The sequence below is a fragment of the Cyphomyrmex costatus genome, unplaced genomic scaffold, assembly GCF_001594065.2.
Source record: "Cyphomyrmex costatus isolate MS0001 unplaced genomic scaffold, Ccosl1.0 scaffold254, whole genome shotgun sequence".
Taxonomy (NCBI): Eukaryota; Metazoa; Arthropoda; class Insecta; order Hymenoptera; family Formicidae; genus Cyphomyrmex; species Cyphomyrmex costatus.
The window spans coordinates 440,115-464,538 of record NW_017276629.1 but is presented as its reverse complement, the minus strand read 5'-3'; the positions used below and the strand labels follow the sequence as shown (position 1 = coordinate 464,538).

General features: G+C 35.9%; 1 protein-coding gene across 1 annotated transcript in view; it reads left to right on the top strand.

Annotated features, from left to right (window-relative positions):
- Positions 1–14,600, top strand: part of Nca (neurocalcin homolog) — a 154,335-nt gene extending 139,735 nt beyond the window's left edge. Inside the window, exons 2-5 of the mRNA XM_018540606.1 lie at positions 12,658–12,878; positions 13,253–13,371; positions 13,513–13,701; positions 14,342–14,600. Coding sequence (XP_018396108.1) covers positions 12,809–12,878; positions 13,253–13,371; positions 13,513–13,701; positions 14,342–14,542 — 579 coding nt within the window. The 5' untranslated portion in view covers positions 12,658–12,808 and the 3' untranslated portion in view covers positions 14,543–14,600. The remainder of the gene's footprint in view (positions 1–12,657; positions 12,879–13,252; positions 13,372–13,512; positions 13,702–14,341) is intronic.
- Positions 14,601–24,424: the final 9,824 nt, after the last annotated feature.

Below are 24,424 nucleotides of genomic sequence, written 5' to 3'. Positions count from 1 at the left end.
ACTAGTGATAGCATTCGACCAATTGTGTAATTTTATTAGAACAATGCGCTTTTCGGTATGCAATCGGGTTCTCTCCTATCTTTTCTCTCCACGTCGTAATTCTCCTCGAAATACCATTGAAACATCGCACCTGCCGACTCGATCGATTTCGTGCGCGGTTCCCTTTCGTGCATAAATCATGCAGATATAAATTAGAATCGCTTTGTAGAACGAGGGATAAAATGTCGCAAACTTTATCGCTTTGCGAGTGACTTCGCTCGAGATTTTGTAGACGAGATCAATTAATCTAGTCGATTTAATGTAACAAAGAGTGTTCTCGCTCGTTATTTACACGTGGTACTAATGCGCGAAATTGCATCGAGATCGTGAGGATTCGTGGCAATTTGTCGTTAAAAAAAAATTGATCGACTCGCGGAATATATAAATCGGAGAACGCCTCTGCGCTATCGAAATAAGTAAAAAACATGCGCTCATATATATTTATATTAGGCTAGGTACATATCATCGGCTCCTTCCATGACGCGTGAGAAACAGAAGGTTCTCTCGCTTCGCGATTTTACTCTCTATGTGCTTCAATCGCAACTACCACGATTAAGTCAATTTTAAACGAAGAAGAAGATAAGATCTATTCATTAATACGACATTTCGAAATATATATATATAAACGTATATAATTATATATAATATATATATAACGTGCTATAAATAATATTAATATATTATACGTATATTCTATATATGTGTATAGCGAATCTGTACCAGTTCGTAAAAGCGGTCTTGCCCGCTGGCGACAAAATCAATCGCGCGGGAGGAAGAACGAGATTTTCTCGGTGGAAAATAGCTCTATTCGTTTTAGCTAAACTTTTTGCACCGTTCATCTTTCTCCTTTTTTTTTTCTAGAGAGAAAAAGAGGAAAAAGGAATCGTGCAAGAGAGAAGTTCAGCTGAAAAGAAAAGGCTTAATTACTTCTGGATGTCATTTGTTTTATGAATATTAATGATGTCTCAAAATTGTAAGGTGGTCTCAAGACAAATTAAAGATTTTGCATATAGATAACGAAACTGTGTTCAATCTTACTTCAAGATTCGATAAAATTTTTAAGTTATAATAAAATGTTGACATGTAAATATTTTTGAAAAAATATTATGTCGTCAAGTTCATTAACTGAAAGAAGTGACAGGGGAGAGACTGATCTTTCGAAAATACATTTCGAAATACAATTGCGCGAAATCGCCAATGTATAAGATCCAAGGTAGACATTCGTCGTTGATTTAAGGCTTGTCTATATATAAATCGTAAATAGTTGTAGAATCTTAAATCGAAACCAGTCGAGAGTATTCTCCTTTGATTGTGATCGGTCAATTTTCTACGACTTAACTCCATGACCGTCTACGACTTCTATATATGTAGACGAACCTTTACATAAAGATATGTTCTAATCGCTAAATCGAAACTCTGTTCATAAATCCACGTACAATTTCTTGGGTAGACTGGGAGAGGAGGGGCGGGATCATGCAGGGAAGCAGAGACATAGCCAACTCTCTCCTCTCGAATAGAAAGTGCAGCATTGACAATCGACATAATAAGAGTTTTCTTTTATGAAAGAATCACCGTATGTAGACGGAAGAATTTTATAAAGCTTAAGAACGGACCTAAAGTGCATTACATTATTAGAGGAGCCGTCGTTTGCGTCTCGATTGTCGCCCCCTTCGACATGTGTGCGCGTATATGTGTATGTATGTGTGCGTGCCATGCCAGTGACTCCTCACGCAAAACCACGTGCGTTACTCGATTCGTTAGCACATACCTACACGCAATAGAAATGTAATGTGCACATAAATATGCACGCACGCGAGCGATCGTGCGCAAATATGCGTGTCCAGAATTCAATTTCCGTCGTACACATCACATTAATAATGTTTTTACTAGCAGGCTGTTCATGCCGAAATCACGAGCTCTAAAATCGATCACCAATTTTAAATATCGATTCTTCTTCATCTCTTCTTATTGAGATCCACTCTCGCGATTTCCATAGATTACTACGCGCGCGACGCAGATCTTTTGTATAGGAATACATTATCACAAGATCAATCGAGATAACTGTGACATCGATATCACGTTAAATAAATGTTTTCCGATTAACGATAATTGGTGATTACCGTCTTGTAAATTATACTTTTGTTAATCTTTAGAGGACAGCGTCTTTTTTTTTAAATCTTTACAGATTTTCTGAGTAAGATTTATTGTTATTCATTGTACTCTTTATTTCAAAATATGACATTTTCATCATCATTAGTGGCTTTTTCCGTCCTGTAAGGGTTAAGTAATTGCCTACTTTTGATTGTCGCTGAATTCATCATTCTGTCCTGATTGATCCCGATTCTTACGGCTCGCCGCGAAATGACGAAGACAAAGTCAATTTCAGATTAATGAGGACGTGATAATGACATAACGAGGAACGCAGCGGACGAGAACTATACTAATCGATTCGAGCCACTGTTCTTACAATCTATGCGATTTTGTATTTTTCTACGTCTTCCACTCCTTTACCTTTCTATACATCGACATGTGTGATCCTTGAAACACTGCTCGATTTCTTATTCTATGTTTCTTTATTCTACCGGGCGGTTCTCCCGAAACGCGTTTAAACTAGTAATCTAAGTAATAAACTTTATTAAAATATGTTGTTTCGACTAAACTCTCGTATAACCGGAATATCCTTCGAATAACATTTCTCTTGGACGATTGTAAATTCCGCTTACGATTTTGCCGATCAATTGACGGAAATATTTCATTATTTCGTTTCGTATTTAATGGACATTTTGTTAACAGCGATAAAAATGAAGTTTACTCCTTGAACATTCTTAAATCTCCAGCAATTTGGATAATTGAATTATCCAATGAGCAGTATCTCCTCTTGGATGGTTAGTTATTTAACCTATCTGAGAAGAGCTATGCTGTTTGTTATATTATTTTATTGACATCTGACTCTAATGGACATTGCGTCACGTATTGTTCTCCAATATCGCACATTTAATTGGAAAAACTTCGAATTTGATTTTGTATTTTCAAATGAGGGACATGACGGACGAAAACTGCTGCTTTCTCCATATTTTGTATATTTTCCGCATTTTTACATCTCGAGTTTCGAATTTTATACAGAAAAGAAGAATCTCGTCTTGCTGAATGACATAATTAGAAAATTTCGATTGGTACAAAATGAGTAGGAGTGTTTCGGTCCCCACGACAGCTAAGTGCGATTTCGCATTGACCGACAAATTTAATCTCCTGGGAAGCGTCGGCACCGCTAGTTCGATACGTCGATGCCGATTTGGTCTATTGAAGGATCAATCTCGGTCCTAACTCGGTCCTTCCTCGCTACGGTAGCTACGTATCTCAATTCGCTCGCTTGTAATATCGATGAGTTGGCTGTACGCTGCAATTTCCGCAGTTTGACCTTCCTCGACAGAAAGGTACCTCGTTCGTAACCCTCCACCCTGATTAAGTACGTAACAGGATCATTTATTCTGATAACAACTTGCGGACGCCTTAAATCAGTGGTTTCCCAGCCTTTTTGTTACATGTATCTCTTACTCACTAATGTACATCTCAATTATACATATACCATAATGTCATTAAATTTATTTTCAAATAAATTTTTAATTTATGTAACAATTACACCTTACCGTGTTTAACTTTGGTATTGAATTTCATAATTTATAATAAAAAAAATAACTTCATCGTCTAATTATTTTTATTTGATCCATAATAACAAAAAGTAAGTAGAATTTAATTAATAAATTGTTGTTGCAAAATATTGAAGAGATTCAATCTAATTTTGTAAGAAATAATTTCAAATTCTATTGAAATTGTACTTATAGGTTCAGAATTAATTGGGATCCAGTGGGACGTACTACTTTTACTTATTAACTTCCCAATAACCGCAATGTCTTATAATGTAATTACATATATAAACTGGATTTTGTAGATTTACGTCGACCTTAAAAATTAATTCTGCTTCGAAGGAGAAATCTTTTATACGGTATACCTTTCTCTCGAGTATGTGCTTTTTAAGTTTTTAATATAAAAATAGTTCTTCAAGATAAAAGAAATGATTTGAAAAACGAGTAATGTATGTGTGCGTGCGCGTGATGTGCATTACAAACTATAAATTCCATTTTGTTTTTTTAGTTTAAAAGAATACGAGATTATTTTTGCGAGTATGCCTCCAATTTCTGTTGCGATGTCAGTTTCGATCGATGATAAATAAAAAATCGAGCAACATCGCAATTGTACACGCGTATTCAGATACAGGATACATTTTTGATTACTCGTGGCACCACGCAGAAGTTAATCCTTCCTCGAAAAATCTGCTGTCTCGCGTTTAGCCACCGTTGATCGAAAGGAGATTAATTTAGGATATGCTCGCGTTTATCGCATATAGTGTAGCATAATTACTGTGTTATTCTGACGTCGCTCTTATTGCATTGAATATTCATCTGATGTGGCATAGGACTGAACGGTAATCCTGAGAGAGGCACGTCTCATGACGTCCGGAGCTTACCCGTGAAGGAGGTATTCGTGCGTTCCGGTATCATGCCTCTTGCCTCGGAGCTTTACACGCTCGTGCAGAATTAACCTTTGAAAGGGCTAAGTCAATAGTTCATGCAAGATTATCGTCGTTGTCTCACTAACGGAAAGTATTTTGTACATGTATATATAAATATAAATATATATATATAATGTCTAGTTTAACTGGTATAGCTTCATCGCCAAATATAATCAAATCGTGTCTATTAAGAACGATAATATCGATAAACATGATCGTTTTTAATTAGTAACTTTATTTAATATAAACTTTATTATAAGACGATATATATACGCGGACGTACAACTTGGATCGCAATTTTTCCCATTTTCTTTGTTTTGGCATAGCTTATAGCATGAACTACTTATAGACAATTCATTGACGATAAAAATTCGCTCTATATACGAAAACTACCCACTTATTTCTTTTATCTTCAAATAATTTCAAAGTATAGAAATATATGTTCTGTATTTCCTAAATTTTTCGTTTATTGCTAATTTTCTTTATAGATTTACTCTTATTATATTATTATCTAAATTATTTTTGTATGTTGTTGATCTCTATACCGCGAATTATTAATTATTTCGCAAAATAACCACTCCGCATTAATCAATGTGCATTAATTAATTATACATTTTGTGTATGTACACAGTTTAATTATCTATAAACGTTGTGGCCGAAGGCAATCTTATTATTACCGATATGTGCTAAACGGATTCGTAGATCAGTAAAATGATGAAAGTAATGCGCTTCAGCTAACTTGATAGTCTGCAATTTGTACAAAGCAGTCTCGAATTAATTCAGAAGACGGCACAAGACGCGTAATGTAGCTGTGACTCATCGTCGGATCGCATCGCAGTAGTTTGCATTATCGTATTTCACGTTTCGAATATCCTCGCTTCGCTGAGATCACGTTCTAAGTAAAAAGGGAAGTAGAGATGTAGAGAGAATATTGCAAGAGAACAGTGATACCAGAGTACTGCTATTAATAAGAATATAAGTAGAATGCAGTTACATCTTTAACATGCCTTATTTATAGATATTTTTAAATTATTATATACGTATTATTATTAAAAATGTAACCCCACTTGTCGCACATTTTTTAATGACAGTTATTATATAGTGAATTTGAGGACAATTTTTTCGTACAATTAGGGGAAGTAAGAAGTCGAAACATTCATCATTTTCCTATTAAAAACAAAAGAAGGCTCTTTACAAAGTGAAATGGAGGGAACGAATGGGTAAAACTAATCTTACAATTATTCTTACAATTAAATAGAATTTAGTATAATAGAATTCTGATTTGTGTGAAATTTAATTATAAAAATATACATAATGTGCTAAAGATGGAAAAGTTATGATAAACAATTAATGATTTCGACATTTTAATGAAATGAATATCATCTCCAAATATCTGTTATTTACAATTAATATTTAAGAAGTATTTATATTGGATATATCTATATAATGAAATTTTTTATTTTATCACAAAAGATACAAACTTATATAATATTGTATAATATGTTTATATAAATTATTGTATATTATTATGTAATACAAATTAGATCATTTATCAATAGTGATTTTTTTTCTCACTGCAAAATGCTCAAGATGTAACTACTTTTACACAATTTTAATTACATCCATGATCATGCGTTTTCTTTTTCCTGGATTATAATCCCTACTTCTAGAGCGCGATCCTGAGCGGAAGATTACGGGGAGAAAAATACCGGAAGAAATACTCGCTAATCTCTCTCGCTAGTGAGTCTTGATCTTTTCTCTTTTACGATAATGCGACAGAATTAACCTTAACGTGGTCATAACGAGGAGCTGAGACGCGAAATCGCGATCGAGTCTTTTAGAGGTGTCTGATAAAGATATTCGTGAGGAATGTACTGCCGTTAATTACAATCTTTGATTCGTAAGCGTTTTAAGCATTGTACATCACAGGTGATTTTCCCGAAACCTTTCGTGAACATTTTATTATTATTTAGTAAACTCTTAGACTATTTAGGACCAGAGCACTCAACGTATGTGAAGTATTATATATTCATACAAGTCTTAAATGACCTAAAGAAGAAAATTTAAATTGAAGAATTAAAGATTCAAAGAATTTCACACATTGAACTTTTTTTTATTCACGATTTTGAGAACAATGTTAAAAATCTCAGTGTTTCATGTCAGTCAAACAATTAAATACACATGTCGCTTATCGCTGACTAATAGTGAAAAATACCTGAAACTTGTTTTCGTACGAGAATTAATATAGGTATATGATATCTTTCGCAAGCCAATTCTAGAATTAGATTAGATCCATATTTGCAATCCCGCAGAAGTTATTGCTTCACGCAGAGAAAGAACTCGCTATCCATGTACGCTAGCAAATCTTTTTTCTTCACACATAAGAAAATTATACGAGACGCATGACGAGTAATCTTAATTTTGCACATAAAAAAAATGTTATAAATATATAGCATCTGAAGAAGTAATTAATAACTAACGGATCCGCGTAGATATTTATTATAAATTACATCATTAGGTATAAACGATCTCAAATATTATTCTTAAATATTAGATAATATTAAATCTTTCACTGTGGCACAAATTTTTCTCTGATGATGCAGTCTCATCTCGTTCTATGATATTTGATAGAAAAATAAACAATTATTCAATGGTCAATGAAATAAATAAGATATTAATTATCTAATTTAATAAGCTTTAGATTCGGACTCGAAATTCTTATTGTCATATTTCAAAATTTCTAGAACGTAAAATAGAAATTTAACGTTAACTTGATACGTAATAGTAATGACACGAATTTTTATCCAGTCCGTGATAAAAATCTAAGCGATATATTGTTCTAATCTTAAGAAAAACAACCTTGTAAAAAGTAAACTATTACAGTTTTTATTACTATGTATAACAGGAAAAATTCAAATTAATTAAGGTGTCTCTTACAATTAGTCATATCTTTTAGACGCTTATATATGGCCTAGATTTTTGGGGAAAAAATTGCGATGTATTTCGTCGATCGACATAGAAACTAAATGCCATGTGTGGATATACTTATATATTTCCGATTTTAATGAGAAAATGGAACTCTCTTTGATGACGTCGATTGCATCGATCGGAACTATTGATGTGCACGATATTTCTATCTACTTGCACTTTAACGACCACAACTATCTCCTCTGATACATGCAATATCATTGATCGCCTGGTCTGCTATTTTCGCATCATATCCAACACGCGAGATCTGGACTGCGAAGCTCCAGAAGTCGTATTTCAATGCGATATGTATCACAATGCGATAACATGTTTAAGCAAACTTTACCTTCCAATTGCATAATTTTGCGAGCAATCAAAACCAATCGTATGGAATTACTCTTGAATAGTTGAGCGACCGATTGTGTACATTTTTGCCAAACGATATCCATTTTCTAGAGAAGCACTAATTGTAAGAACAAATCTAATTATAAATCGATATTCCTATGTCACTAACTAGACATAATCTATAGCGAGTTATCTATATTTCAGATGCTACAATCTGGATCGCGCAAAAGCTTACCTATCATTACTGTTGATGCATTAATGCTCTTATTATTATATCTTTGCTCTGCACCCACGAAAAATTAATTAACAATGTGATCATTTGATGCTAATTATCAATCGCGATTTTTTTTCAAAACCAATTAGAAAAGTACTAAGATTCAGCAATCGTGTGTAAAATTTCTTTTGAATCAAACTTGAATTTGTGTAACCAACGATTAAAAATTCGTTACCTTGCTTTAGCTCTGTCATTTAGGATTGTTATGCCACTTAGGAATGGTTACGTCAAGATACCGATAAATAACGTGGTAAATGCGTTCAGAATTTCGCGGGCACGCTACTTCCTAATTAACTCGACAAGTCGGCTTATCTAAAAACTAGACTCTCAGACGTATTACAAACGTCCTTGCGAGATAATCACGGGCGCGGCACTTTGCATATGGTCGTTCCACATTTCAAGTAAAATCACTTTTCCGGAGAAGGTCGTTACCGATCAGAGCACGAGACAACAGATATAAATCTTTCAGGGGGTATCAATTTTACCCGAAGGCCATAACGAGCTTATGACTCGTGGCATTCATCACCGAGATAAAAGAACAGGCGCGCATTTACCTTATTAGATAATACGCAACGAGAGGGAAGAAACGGCATTTATTCGTAAATAGTATGAACCGTGTCTTTTATGAAAATAGTGTACGTTGAATAGTATGAATTTTTAATTTGCTGCGCAAAAAGTCACCAGATATTTCATGATAATAAAGTTATTAGCTTTGAAGTTATAAATATATGTTGTCCCAATAATTGTGTTGCAGTTTTCTTCTGTCACTAGCAGTAGAATGAAAATGAAACGTAATGCAAGATGCAACAGGAAAAAAATTAATAAAATGTATGTTTCAGACATAATCATTACAATGCAGTGATATTAATATTGCTCAATTAGAGCAACTGCAAAATGTATACTACGACTGTAGAAAATATGGTAAATATTCCTGACACTTGTTTCGCATTTGTGATCTACACACAAATTGAAAGCTACGAATGGTTCACTTAGCTAAATTCATAATGTCAATAATATTCAACTTGACTTATTATTAACCGTTTTTCTATAATTCGCCACTATTCCTATTTAATTAATTTTAACTCATTTAATTTTAAAACAATGGAGTTAGAAAATTCAACTGAAAAAAAATTGAGATTTAAATTTAATTAAATTTAATACATTATTTGCTAAGTGTATACGTTAATATGAATATTGTTTACTTTAACTAATTATAAAAATGAATTTATTTTGATAGTCATGAAAGTAGAAAATAACAAAATATTATTTAACTCAAGGCATATGAGTTACTATTGCTCCTTTGATATGTAATAATAGAGAATTTTAATTTATTAAATACTTAACGATATAAAACATAAGTTAATTACAACACACATTTTATGATTTCTATTTGAGTGTTTTGGGATCGCGCGACGATTGATTTGAAAGATCAGACGAGAGGTATTTGTTCTAGAACGGCGCTATAACAAGATTTTAAAAAATTTGAGTTGCAAAAGAAGAATATCTTTGAAGAGAGAAATATCTTTAAAAAATGACATTTTAGAAAATGAGGATACAAACGATATCACAGCTCCGAGAGTTATATCTAAAATTAAATCTCCGCCAGGTATGGCGCACGTTACTCGTGAAGAAAAAGGGAATTGCAATACTTTTATCATTATCTACATCGTTAAAACTTTTACCCGATTCCAATCTATACTGTGCTATTACGCTATTACGTTCGCCGATCTGAATATGCTTATTCGAGCTCCACAGAGTCGCAACGAGAATCTTTCTTCCTCTTTGTAACGAAGCGACACGTAAGCAGGTCGTTTTGAGCGACCAAGTAAATCAGCTGATTTGATTAAAGCGAATACGTAATTAGCCCATCTACTGATTACGCGAGATTTCCGTAGCGTGTGCCATAAATTTTTCGTAATTAGCGTATTATGTACTTTGGTCTATTACGTGCATTCTGCGGGATTTACAATCAACGACTTTCAAGAATACCTGATTTGATTCGTTTAAATTGCATTCATACGCTTCTTTTTTTTAGACCGCAACGATGTCGTAATCTCTTAGTATGCAACACGATGTCTCTATATGTTGACCCTTTTGGCGTATTCGCTTGCGATATTGCGTGCGTGCTTATCATTGCACAATTCATAGCAGTATATAAATTTGTAATCTTTTTGAAATTATTATTTTAATTCTATAGATTAGAATCAGTTTTCGGAACTTATTTTATTTATTAAATATTTCTTTTATGACTGATCCATTTTTCCTTCAATTCGTTTATTTTCACAAAACAAACATTCAATGTAAAATATCATTGTTTCCAAAAAATTGACTCCGAAAGGGTTAATAATGTGTACTATATCGCTGTTAAATCAGCGTATTATTTTAATGCGATACAACCGATGTATTATAGTTAAAAAAAAAAAAAGAGAACAGAAAAACTGACACTGTAGTTTATTTTATAAAATCTAGCGGACTGCTCAGAATATGTTAAATCTTTGTAACTGTAATTTTGTATTTTAATAAGTTCAGAGTACATGTGACAGAACCGATGGGAATATAAATGTTAAAACGTCAGTCCTGAGATGCGTCGAGTGTACGACAAGGAGACAGGCTTTTAATTGTCAGCGTGATCAAGGGGTAGTTAAGTACATCAAACCAGAATTTTATCTGAACTTACAACGACGAGCTGACAGATACAACGTTCACGGAGCCACGTGGCAAGCAGTCTTCCGTGAAAAATTTCGCGATAAAAAGCGCGACGGTTTGTCTCTGAAAATGTGCTACTTCTCCGTTGACAAGCGACACGAATCGCGGCAATTTTGCGAACATCATCGCTATCCCGAGATCGTATAATTTTGCCACGATGCAGCGCACCCATCACACCGGCTGATTTCTCGAGTCACACGAGATGGATCCGAGTGCAGCTGCTGACGAAGTAGCAGCGATCTCGCGGGGTGGAACAATTCATTCACGACGATAGAGTCCTCGCATGCAATCGATTCCGATCCGCGACGAAGACGACAGCGTACGTATCACACGTCATTCACACGCCCGCACGTGTAAGAACCGAACGTCGGATCATACGCAAATATTGTTAGTCGCATGAACATATGCCGAGCGTCGTCTCGTCGAGGAAACGCGCTCGGCGGGCCGCATCTCCCGCACGTTTCACCGGGATGCAACTCGCTGAAAACGCCTCAGGGAGAGACCCGAAGGATCTTCTCTCTCCCGGGACGTCGTCGTTCGGGACGACGAAGGGATGCTGCCTGCCGTCGTCGGTTATCTGTACGTAACGAATGAGCGACCGTGCGAGATTGCATCGCTACACGATATCGCTCTCTCGAGCGAATTTATCGTTCGTGTACGCATATACGTGCGCCAAAGACACACACAACATACATATAGAATTTAATTAATATGTAATTATTTACCGTAAGATCTAGTATTTACGTATTACAATTATTATATTGTGGTATAATTCATTCTGTTTAAGCGATATACATATATATAATATATATATTACATATTGTATATTATATATAGTATAAAACTTCGATATATATATCGAAGCAAACTCGTATTTTGTATGCGAGTTAGACGCGGCGAGGGGCCGCGAGAGCCCGCATATTATCGTCTCATTACTAATATTATTATAATAAAGCACACACTACGCTCCAAATGTATTATTATTACTGTTGCTCTATTAATCTTGGAATTTTCTTCTGTTCCAGTTGCGCGAATGAGTATAATTGTGTGAACGTGCGTGTGAGAACATCCATCCCGTCTTAAACCTTCCCTGATCGTCGCATCTCTCAAGATGCATCCTCATACATACCTTCCTTCATTTATACATGTTGCACAAATGCATTTCATATAGATAGCATAAAACGATAGATATATACGTAAAACTCTCTCGTAATTCAATAAACATCCGTTTCCGATAGTGAAGAGAATCGGAAGAACGATGGTGGCCGGAACCGTAACTTTTTATTAAATAATTCCGACGCGGAGCGTCAACCGTTTTTATTTTTCTTACAGCGTGGTTGCAATATTTAACGGTGCTGATCGCAAAGGTTGAACGTTAATAAAGATCAAAGGATTCTAACGGAATGCGCACCTGATTTACGCGGAATCTTTTTTACTGTTCGTCGTCATTGTTGCCGTCGGTTTTACTATCTACGTAGCCTTTGACATTCAACCGTTTTACGGAATTTGCGATTCTTCAGAGAGAAAAGTATCTTGCCCAGACTCGCGTTTTTTATTCGTTCATTTTGCACGCTAATTGCAGCGAGACGATTGATCTCGAGTGCGGCCCGGCGAAGTAATAGTCGTTTCCACGAAGCGATCGAGCGGGAAAAACGGTATGACCTATCGAACATCTACCGGCTTCTGCTCCTCGCCGTTAAGCCAATTTAATCGCGAAAGTCCCCTGAAAGTTACCGAACGTCTCTTCTTCTTTCAGGCGTGTCTGGTGAAGAATACCAGCCGCGAAGCGTGTTGTGCTTAACGGCACTATTAGAATAGTAGACTAGTTAGAACTTTAATTATCTGCTAATTGGATTCCGGAAAATCGTCAGAAAATCGGGGGATTCTGGAAAGGACTTTAAGCAGCCATGGGGAAGCAAAACAGCAAGTTAAAGCCGGAGGTGCTGGAGGATCTCAAACAGAATACTGAGTTCACAGGTGCGTCACCTCTTCTACGGATAATTAACAGCCAAAAATCTTCTGACATGCAATTTATCATTTATGTTGCGCGCGTAATGATATAAAACACTTAAATTTCTATTGGAGAAATAAATTGCAAGATATTACAATAAGAATGCGGTAGATGTTTGTTTATAGATATAAGAATTATAAGAGATATTGTTATTCAGAGAGAGAGAGAGAGAGAGAGCGAGCGAGCGTTAAAAAGTTAATATACATATAATCAAAATATTGACTAATGTATTAAACTCAATGTTATTAATAAACATTTAGCTCGCGGATTTATCTGGAGACTTGTGAATAACGTTAGAGTAGTCGAGTACAAGTAATAGTTTATGGTATTCTTTTTGTAGATGCGGAGATCCAGGAATGGTACAAAGGGTTCTTAAAGGATTGTCCCAGTGGACACCTGAGCGTGGAGGAGTTCAAGAAGATATACGGAAATTTCTTTCCTTACGGCGACGCGTCAAAGGTAAATGGAAAAATCCTGGATAAGAGTTACAACTGTGGATACACACGCGGGTATTAATCGATAAATTTATTAACATTTCGCGTGCTGGCTTGCGCGGAATTATTTACGCTCTTTAAAAATTTATTATATGACTTCTCGAAGTTCGCAGAGCACGTATTCAGGACGTTTGACGCAAACGGCGATGGCACGATCGATTTTCGGGAATTTCTCTGCGCTCTCAGCGTTACATCCCGAGGCAAGTTGGAGCAGAAGTTAAAGTGGGCCTTCAGCATGTATGATCTGGATGGCAACGGTTACATCTCGCGACAAGAAATGCTGGAAATTGTGACGGTACGTGCCAAGTCATAAAATTTGACTCGCGGATTCGCGAGATATAGTTAAAAACAATTTACGGTGCAATAAAGTCATTCTAAGCTTAATATATAGTCGACTGTATCACTGCTTCCATGTTATTAAATGTACTTCGTTGATTTAAGAATCCTCAATCTCCACATCCACATAACATCAACGTTTTTATAGCTCTTAATGAAAAAGATGATTTAAGGCATGTCATTACTTTATGAATTATGATTGAACTGAAAGACTTTTCATTAAATTGTACGGTTCCAAATTTAAGACAATTTCCATTTAATTTTTGAAGGAAAGATTGACTCGACATTTATATACTATATATACTCGCAATTGAAAGATGACGTCCTGTTTATGCGTGAAATATCATTTCTTTAACAAATGGATCGTTATTTTCGATAACTTTTTTCCGAATTTGACCGGAAACTTTGGCCGCGTTCAGCAAAATTTTTGAATCTGCTGAAACTTTTCTTTACTGGAATACGACTATTTTTCTCTGGATCTAAAAATATAATTTAACAAACACAAAACGCTACTAAGCGCTAATTTCTGCTGAATGCGGCCAATGTTTTATGACGTATGTAATAAATTCTATTCTACTTCATTATAACATTGATTTCAGGCGATCTACAAGATGGTGGGCTCCGTAATGAAAATGCCGGAAGACGAATCGACGCCGGAGAAACGAACTGATAAGATATTTCGACAGATGGATAAGAACAAGGACGGCAAGCTATCGCTTGACGAATTTATAGAGGGTGCGAAAAGCGACCCGTCTATCGTGCGACTGTTGCAGTGCGATCCTAGTGCACAAGCTCAGTGAGGCCCTGGGCCAATACAGACAAATATCAATACGCCATTTGCATACCCAAATCGGTGCCCGGCCCAATTAGTATCCCAAGCAGAAGCGACGCGATCGTAAAAGTTGCCTACCGGCGTTTGGTAGTCTGGTAGTCTGTCGAGGAAGCTTTCGAAATATTATCTTCGTACATCCGATTGTTTTGAATGTTTAATGTAATGTAATATTTATAAACTCCGGAAATGTCATTCTATACCTAGTATTTTCTTCGTTTGAGGACTGGAGATATTAATACACGAAATGTGATTGTTAAGTGAACGAATATATAGTTACATGTGTGTTTTAATTATAATTAGTTACAATAGATCACATTTCGAAAACAGTAGAGATTCGAATAGTATATGTTAGAAAGAGAGAGAGAGAGAGAGAGAGAAACGGAAATTTATTTTATGATTTACAGCCGAATGTAGTTAACGATATCTCTTAATTTTAATTCCTTGGTATCGATAACGTTTGAAATATATTTTGTTAGTTTCTCGCAGATGTTCTACGATCGCGGGCGCTTATGCGCGAATAGGTGTGTAAGGGCTTCTATAAATTGGGCCGGTACCCGAGAGGTCCCAGGGTCACTGGGCCCATGGCGCTTGCGCATACCGCAAGCTAGTCGACAAGACTAGTCCAGTCGCTCCGTTTCATTGACGGATCGGTTTAGCGAGAAGCTTGTTACGCCTTTTCGGGTCGTACTAAAAAGCGCGCCGTGCCCGAGCGACGAACGCCATTCGTGAAAGGAAGGACGTTGCGTCGATGCCGCCGATGCATCTTGGCAGGCTCTTGTAGCTCGGTTGACCCGACCGTTCGAGATGTCGTGAAACGTTTAGCGAAATTCTAAAATACTGTCTGTGTTCGTAATACCCGTGATTTTCGGTGGCATGCGTGTAGAGCGAACAGGAGCTTCGACGAGTGACGTTTAAGTTCCATTAATCTCTCTCTTCCTCTCTTTTCCTCTTTTCCGGGACAGTGAGAGATTACGGATAAAAACGTCACGCGTCATAGCGAATCCTTGTATATACAGATCGCGGCATCGACGCATCCTCGGACTGCCGATCTCAGCGTACGGAGACTCGAAATGGTCTCTCTCTGTTCGGCCGTGGCCGTCGTCGTCCTTACACATCGCCTCGTCCCACTTGGTATCTGATACCCGGTTCGGACGAGGAGATGCCACGTCCCTTCGGGAGGGACACGCGGTATCGCATCTCCCGCTCTCAACGGACCCCGAGTGTCTCGCCTCTCGGCCAATCCATTAAACGGACTGACCCATTTAACAGAAAAGACTCACAGGAGACTAATGGTCGCGTGGCGTCACACGCCGCGCGCTAGCAACGAAAAACTTTAGTGATTTAGAGATTCGCGAGATTTAGACAAAGGTCACTGCGAAATCGCAATCGCGCGCTGGCGACACGCGGCTTTTTGCTAGTTAACGCGCTTAGAGACCGATCTAGAGCTTGAGCTAGTTGGAAGAGAAGAAAACGGCTGCGTGACGCGACGGTGACCGTCACACTAACACGGATTGGGTTGCTCTCTCGTCGAAGGTGCTGCGAATAAGAAAAGAATACTCGACTCGATCCGCTTTGATTCATGCGTGTCGTGAATGTAAAAAAAGGAGCGACTAGTCTTTATATGCCCGTCGCGATGCTTCGATTTACTATGCGACGCTATATCTCAGCGACAGAGAGCTGTTATTCCATTGAATCGCGAAAGGTCCTTTACATTGCTGTTACTCATCTCGCCGTCATTTTATCATTTCTAGTGACCTTTGTCGTTACGGAGGTACAGTAGGACGAAAACGGAAATCGTACACGGATAAGCATAAGAGATCTGCCTCTTTTCAAGCTCGTTAAAGGAAGTAAAAGCGCATCCTTGCCGATCAGAGTGACTGGCCCTCAGCTTTAGCGAAGCTTCATGCTTCGCCGAGTGACCGACGGATGAAGAAGAAGAAGAAAGAACTTCACGCGCGCCGTATTTAGAGATTTATTTTTGTGAATGCGCGTGCGTCCCGCGTACCTGTGAGAGCGTGCGAGAGTGTGCGTATATATGTATATATACATATATGTCTATACTGTGCGTACGCGCGTGCCCGATAATAGAGAAGCGAACGCGATGGAGAAGAAGAAAAAGAAAAGGAGAAAGAGATGGCTCGTAGTGCGAGCCTTATCGCCCTGTCGTCCGATTATATATCAATCGATCGATTGATCGCGATAATTATACATACATAGATATACAATTATGTATTATACAATTATGTATTATTGATTATGAAATAGGAGAGTGGCGAAGGGGATCGCGAGTGCAACCGCCGCAATCGCGATCTCCGCCTACGCGAATATACACGCAGCAGCAGAGTTCCGACGTTTTTACGGCGAACCCTTTGCTCGCTCAAGCTATCGCATGATCCGATCGATCCGGAAGATAAAATAGGACGACAAAAATAATTGTTGTCAAAGAACTTTAATCATAGTAAATGTTTTTTTTATAGATCTATGATCACAAAAAACAATATTGCTGGCTAAATTGCACGTCAAGATTTATTTTTTAAGATTAGTGCGAAGGAATAATCGGATTTCAATGTTATGAGTTCTGATCTCTTTGTCAACTTCCTTGAAATTTTATTAAAAATTCTTTCTCTCTATCTCTTTATAATATAATCTCTTTAAATTAATTCTGAAAAGAAATAATTTTATTACGAAGAAAGTAGAACTTATAACATTGGAATCAGACTATTTGTTCTCACTAATTTTACCAGACATAAAAAAGAATTAAAAAACCTGCTTTTCTATGCACTGTACTTGTAACAAACATTTTTGTGAGAGAATCTTTATCTTTTACTTAAAAAAAATCAATATGTACGTCAAACATTTATCTGTTTTTATTGAAAATGAATAACTTATCACACATTTTTTCCCTATGAATCGCTGTGATTTTTCATTTCAAAAATTAAAATAACTTTAAACAAAACGTAAATAATATAATGTAATTTAGAGGACTGGGGGGGGGCGGGAATCTATTAAAAATAAACTCTGTTCTGATCAGAGTTACTTGACAACAATTTTTGTCGTGGTTTCTGTAATTAATTACTAAGTAAACAAGCATAAACGATCTATGCTTCTATATACATATATTTTTTCCGGTGTACGATGAGAGTGACTTCCGGCGGCTTCTCGCACAGCCATTTGTCGAGAGGATGGATCTTCGCTGGTCTTACCCTGTAGTTCACCTTTCTTTCTTTCTTTCTGTGAAGCTTTCTCATCGCATTCCCTGCCTTCTTTCCTTCCTTTTCACTTATCTCTTATCGAGCGACGCAATCACTCTTCGTCCTGTGCTTCGATCGGTACCCTCGGGAAAAACAATTTTGTTGCGCTGCGCGCTCCCAACGAGGCACCCGATCCGGCAATGCATTGTTTTCAGAGTCGTAATGAAAGAATTCTAACTTTATTACGTTCGGTTAATGCAAAACAGCATTGCATTTTACAAGAACATTATACAGATTTAGATATATAAATATTATATATATATATATATATATATATAGAGAGAGAGAGAGAGAGAGAGAGATAATACAAGAATCTCTACTATAATATATATCTCTATTGTACTTTCTAAGATGTACATCTATTCACCTCGTGCTCATTAATATTTAAGGATAAAGACTATTTAATGATATATCTCTCTAATCTCTCGATACAGTCATTGTATAAACAAATAAATAACCTCATTAATGTTAATGCATATAAGTATATTACACACACGTTAAGATTCTAAAGTTACTCTTGAACTTTTCCGATTATACAAAGTGAAACAGATTTTATTCTGCGACAAGATTTCGGAGACACAGTGAAGCTTCGAATTTACAAACAGTAAGAGGTAGTTGCGTTCGTTGAAAACGAAATCCATATTACATCAAATAGTATATAGGACTGCCAATACGTCCCAATACTTGTCGGCAGTCACACATTTAAATTGTACCTAAAAATGAATCAAGAAAGCAATAAACACGAGAAATTATCGTGGCTAAATCTTACACAGAACAGAAAGTCTGTCGTAAGATAGAAATGATATAATTTTTCAATTTTTGGCTGAAATCTATTTTACAGCTCTTTTCATAGTAAAAAATGAATAATATCAGAATTGCACCGGTATATCAGAATATGAGTGATATTGAGGTGATCGCGATTAGTAGTGACGCGTATAGTTGTTCGAAAATAAAATACTAACAATTTTCTACTCTGAGAATTGTTCGTACAAATAATGATGTTTTGTTATTTTCTGCATAGCTTATAATCTCGTACTTGTTACAATATGCATGCATCTTTTTTGAGACCAAAAAATTTCACTTTATATGACCTCATTAATTTTCTTCAAAATTATTATTATTAAAGAAACATGCAAGATGCACATTTTTTGGTTTTTTTTTATTTATTTAATTTAGTTAATTTCTTAATGAAAATGTAAATGTGAAAAGTGATTACTCTTCTTAAATATAACTAATGTTACATACTTTTGCGTCCTTATAACACTCTTACACGATGTAACGTCGAAAAGAATATTTACAGCATATGGATTCTACAGCATTAATGCTAGTGAAAAAAAAATCAAAAGCGTGTAGAACACATTCTCTCATTCTAGAATTTAAGTATAATATTGTAAATCAGCGATAATACATTTAGCTTTGTACAATACAATTTCAGTACTCGCTATATACATCGTGCGAATCATATTCGCAAAATTCATTTGTCGTTTCAATATTGTAACTACGATATTATAATGTAAACTATTCCGATCGACGTTGCATAGTCTAAGGAAATGTAGAATAAGTATTTATCGTCGAATTATGTGGATGTAGAAAGATAGAGAAAAGACAACTAATCTGCCTTGTGTTATCGCAGAATCGACTCGCAAATAATTTGATAGAATTTGCTATTTTAATTTAAAATAATGACTGTTTTGGCGTGAATGTCCACGACGTAAAAGCGAAACGAGATGAAATCCGCGCGTCCACTCGTTCTTTGCTGCGTAGGCGCCGGTTAAGTCGCAAGTATCAAAAACTTTGTCAAAAGACAACATTTGCTCATCACGCCTTTATGTTTACAAATTCCATATACATTCAAACGATGCGAAAACCAAAAGACATCTAAAGACATGTAAAGGCGTTTAATAGATTCTTGAAAAAAGAAAGAAAATATATATCTTAATGATATTTATTTATTAAAGATAATGGATCGATTTGTCAATTAATTATCTAGAATCTTTTTACCTGGATCAACGTCAGTTGAAAAATATACGTAAAGGACGCCTAAAAGGTGTCTTAAACGTTTCAATGAGACTTTAAGACCATTTAAATGGTGCCTGAAAAGCTAGGGCGTTTGTTAATTTTAACTCGCGTTCTCCGGTTAGTTTTTACGTACAACGGACGCTTCAATTATGTATTCTGTCTAGCGTTCGATATCTTCGCGTAGTGTTAATAAACATTTAATTCCGACGTTCCATTTTTCGCGGTAATCACGGATTGATTATGCAAGAAGGAACCGATTGCAAAACAGAATGTTTGACTGTAATTGTTAAACTACATTAAACAATTGTTAATTAAAATTTTACGATACGCAAGTCTAATTATAATGTGACGCTAAAATACACAATTTTTATCTATTTATTTTATTTAATACGTTAAGCTATAAGATCGTTCCAGAGTTTTCTTCTGTCGGTGGTTCTTTCTCGCGTAATGTCCAGCTATCCGTGCGAATTAATGAGAGATCCAATGGCATTGTACTTTTAGAAATTGCTGTGCTCATAATATACGAGCGAATCCAGACGTCCATTGGTCTCAGATTCACTATGCTACGATGATAATCAAGTTCATCGGAAACTTTTCACGTTTCTCGATCGAGCGGCGAGGAAAGTTCAGCCGCAAGAAATATGTATTGTGCCGTTCGGAACTCTCATTATTGTATCGTTATTCATTCGTACGTCAATGCGAATATACCTTGTAGGAAGAAAAAAAAAAAAGTCGGTTGTAATAATGTTCACGACATAACACTGTCCCTGATCGAACGTGTGCCTCGAAATCATCCTTGGAAATTTCTCCCGAGACCGCGGTACAATCTCCTGACTCTTGAAGAATTTTTCTCGTTTCCGTCTGATTGCATCCGTCGCATTCTGATGCTTTCCTATCCGATACGATGTATGTACAGAGAAAGAAACGTGCGCCGAAGTGCGAAAACCAATTTGCCGAGCTCTTCTTTCTTCTCCGGGAAGGAAAGCGAGAATCCTCCGATTTCTTCTCGCCATAGCGATCTCTTCTTTTTTCCCAGAACTGCTAATTAGAAAGTTAGTGCGATAGCTCGTTGTTTCGCGGAAAGTTTGCATGGAAAAAAAAAAAAAAAAAAAATACGCACAAAAAAAGATGAACAGATTTTACGAAAATATACGAATAAATGTGCGAGAAAAGAGAGAGAAAGAGAGATTCGGTTACATTCGTTGAAGCGATATCGATGATACTTGCTGCTCGTGTGTTTGTCGTGATATTTCTTCCTAAGCTAAGATATACATATACAAAGTTAAGAGTTACAATGCGGATCGTTAAAATAGTTTCTCATGTTATTATATCGACGTATAACCGTTTCGAGGACGACAAAACCATTAACCCAAACAAGCGAAACATAACTTCTCTCGAAATTTATCTCCATCATGTTCTTATATCCTCCTACTCTATCTATATTATATAATTTCGCTCTTGCCTAAGGGATCGTAGCGTTCTTGGCTAATTAGAGTTTCTATCCCCTAGGATATCAACGATATTGCGAGTTAATCGCTTATACATCAAGGATTCTATAGCGCTAATTCTAATCGCCGATCTTCAAAAAGACCTATGCCTTACAACACTTTTCTCTGCACCTTATTCTTGCCAACATGTCTAGTATCTATTAACGATCGTTGGAGACGCGTAACTCGTGAAGCTCTATATTATTTGAAACGATCCTCTTTCTCTCTAAAAAAATTTAGAATAAATCTACGATACACTTTGTATTGTGATGAATTGTTAAAACTAATTATAACGTATGATTCTTTCCTCAATACTATATATTGAATTTAATTGAACGATGATATAATTTCAGAGCATTGCTAGAATTTCTTGGTTCTTTCCTTCAACAGAGCCACAGAAAAAAATAGATTGGATAGCAAAGCTAGAACTTACACTACGCAAATTTAGCATCTATAACTAAGAAAATTTGATGGTTCAACAAAGAAACTATATGTCTATAAGCAGTTATCAGTATACTAATTCAGTTAATTCTTTGCTGCAATGAAAATTGCTAATATAATGAGTTACTTTTTCATTACAGCAGCAAATTACGCGCCAATTGCGTTTTCTTTTAGTTGACATGTTAAAAATTGTCATCATATGTATTGATTTTCGTAGACAGTTGTCTTTGCTATATTAACAAATTTACTGTGCTATTACAACAAATATGATTATCCATAATCGTTAATTTTATTTAGACGTATAACTTTGCATAAAAATACTGTAAATACGGCAGTAGGTTTGCTGAATCAGTGAAGTTCTTAATTGTTTCAATAAATATTTTTTTCCGTGGCTATAGATTCAAATTCTTGATTTATATTTTATTTCGTGTGTTGAACCACAAATCGATCGGGAATGTATCCCCTGTCTTAATTGCCTTTTCTCATCTATCATCCGCTCTACAATTATTTCCTATATTTAAATTTCAAAGTTGCTCTCATCGATCCATGCATTCGATATTATTGTTTCACGTTTAACCGATTGAGTCTTCGCGAGCTATGCGACTCGAAAGTCCATCGTGAAACATGAAAGTTAATTGTGGAAAGATCCACAATTAGAATATTACACAAAAAAATTTCGAGTCAGTTCCTAATGTTTTTTCTCGTAGATGTATAAAACACAGGAACGTAGACATTCTGCGATAGAGATTAATCTCTTCCTCGTGCGTAAATCCACCTGTTTCGACGCGTATGTTTTCTCACGATCTTCTTGGTGTCTTGCAATACCACCTATTGTTTAATAGCCATGGAAATAATTGTTGTGATCCCTCTGAGGATTTTTCCCCTCTAAGATTTCGAGCCGAATCGTCTATACCGGCGATTTCTTTAAACGTATTCGACACTCTCTCTAATTCTTTCTGTATTTCTACAATATAAAATTTTTATTATTGTTACTTTGATATGTGGTATCTATCGGTGCTAAGTGTGCTAAGTGTACAGAATACGTGTTCTGTCTCGTATTGCGTTTTTGTTCCGCACAGCGGATACGTACCTATGATTTGTCAAACTTTCGCACGTGGCCGCGTCTCCCAACATCTTCGCGTGGACGTTGGACGCTCGGTCGAACTCGCATAGCAGTTTAAAGCGATATATGTAAATGAATAAGTTTCGGATAACGGAGATTCCCGTAGATCTCCCCTTGCGACGCGATCATCGATGCGGCCGGTGCGAAAATTGCGGCGGCGGAGTTTTATATTGTAGCAATTGCGTCAAAATCCGCAAGTGATTATACTTTAATATTAATTTACTTTCTCAGGACACGGTTAATTTATTGGTTTTTTTCCTTCTCTTTTTTTTTCTTTTCTTTTGCAAAGACACGTAATGCGATACAACGTATGTGATAATACATGCTGACGTCGTACAAAAAAGAAAAAGTTACGAAAATCAAAGCGCACGTTTCTTCTTTTTCTTTCTTTTTCGTTTTGCGTTCTGATACTGACAACGGAGAACACCGGTAAGATATTAATGTTGTGTATATGGTGATCGTGAGGTGTTATAAAATTTTTATTTGCTTTACGCCTTATACATATTTACTGTAAGTGATAATTATTACTAGTTGTTTATTATAAATAAGAACGAATCACTCTTGTGTACCAGTTAAATTGCTACATTAAAGTGTTGATATTATACTCGTTCAAAGTGCGTCTCAATCGATTTCCTTGGAAATCTCACCCTCGAAAGAGCACTGATTGCTGTAATCGCAACTTCCCTTACGTATCTAACCGGATTGTCCATGCGTTTCGTCTCTAAATTTATTGTAACCACTCACTAGAATTTCCCTGCTTTAAATTGAGCGCGCATATTTATTATTATTATTATTATTATTATTATTAAGTTACTGATATATATATATATATATATTGATTTATGCTATTAATAATATTAATGATAGCGGCTTAACGTAAACTATTTCGCAGTATTAACAAGTATTATGCGCTCAAATTCTCGAAAACTAGCCTCTTTTATTATATCCTCTCTTTCTACACTATCGATCGTTTAGATAAATTTACTGTCTTTTTCCCCCTTACAATAATTCTGATATAGATATATCCTACATAAAATTGTATAAAAGCACTACGAAAGTGATATTTTTTACGGATCTGGTTTGAGTCTCGGTTCTTGGGAAAGGTGCGCGTAGAAAGAGTACTCCAACACAGTTTATCCTGCTAAATGATTATCAATTCTATAAGTTTTGTATTGTTTACACATAAATTATAGACTATCTAAACGTTTTTTTCTTCGATGTCCTGTGAAATTTTACAATAGATTTACAAATAAAGATAAAGCCATTTTTTACGTATAATCTGATTCAGTCTTTGCTAATGTTATATAATAACGTGCGAAAGAACAGTTAGATTTTTACTACTATATAAGAGGCTATATTTAAGAATTTTAATAAAAAGAAAAAATATTGGAAGCGTTGAACTATTCGGCTAGCTTTACACAAGATATTGGTCTTCTTTAAGAAATCGTCAAATTATGATTATGATACATTTCTACATTATCACCATCATCAAATCTAATCTTATTTATCATGTTACTCCTGAGAAACTG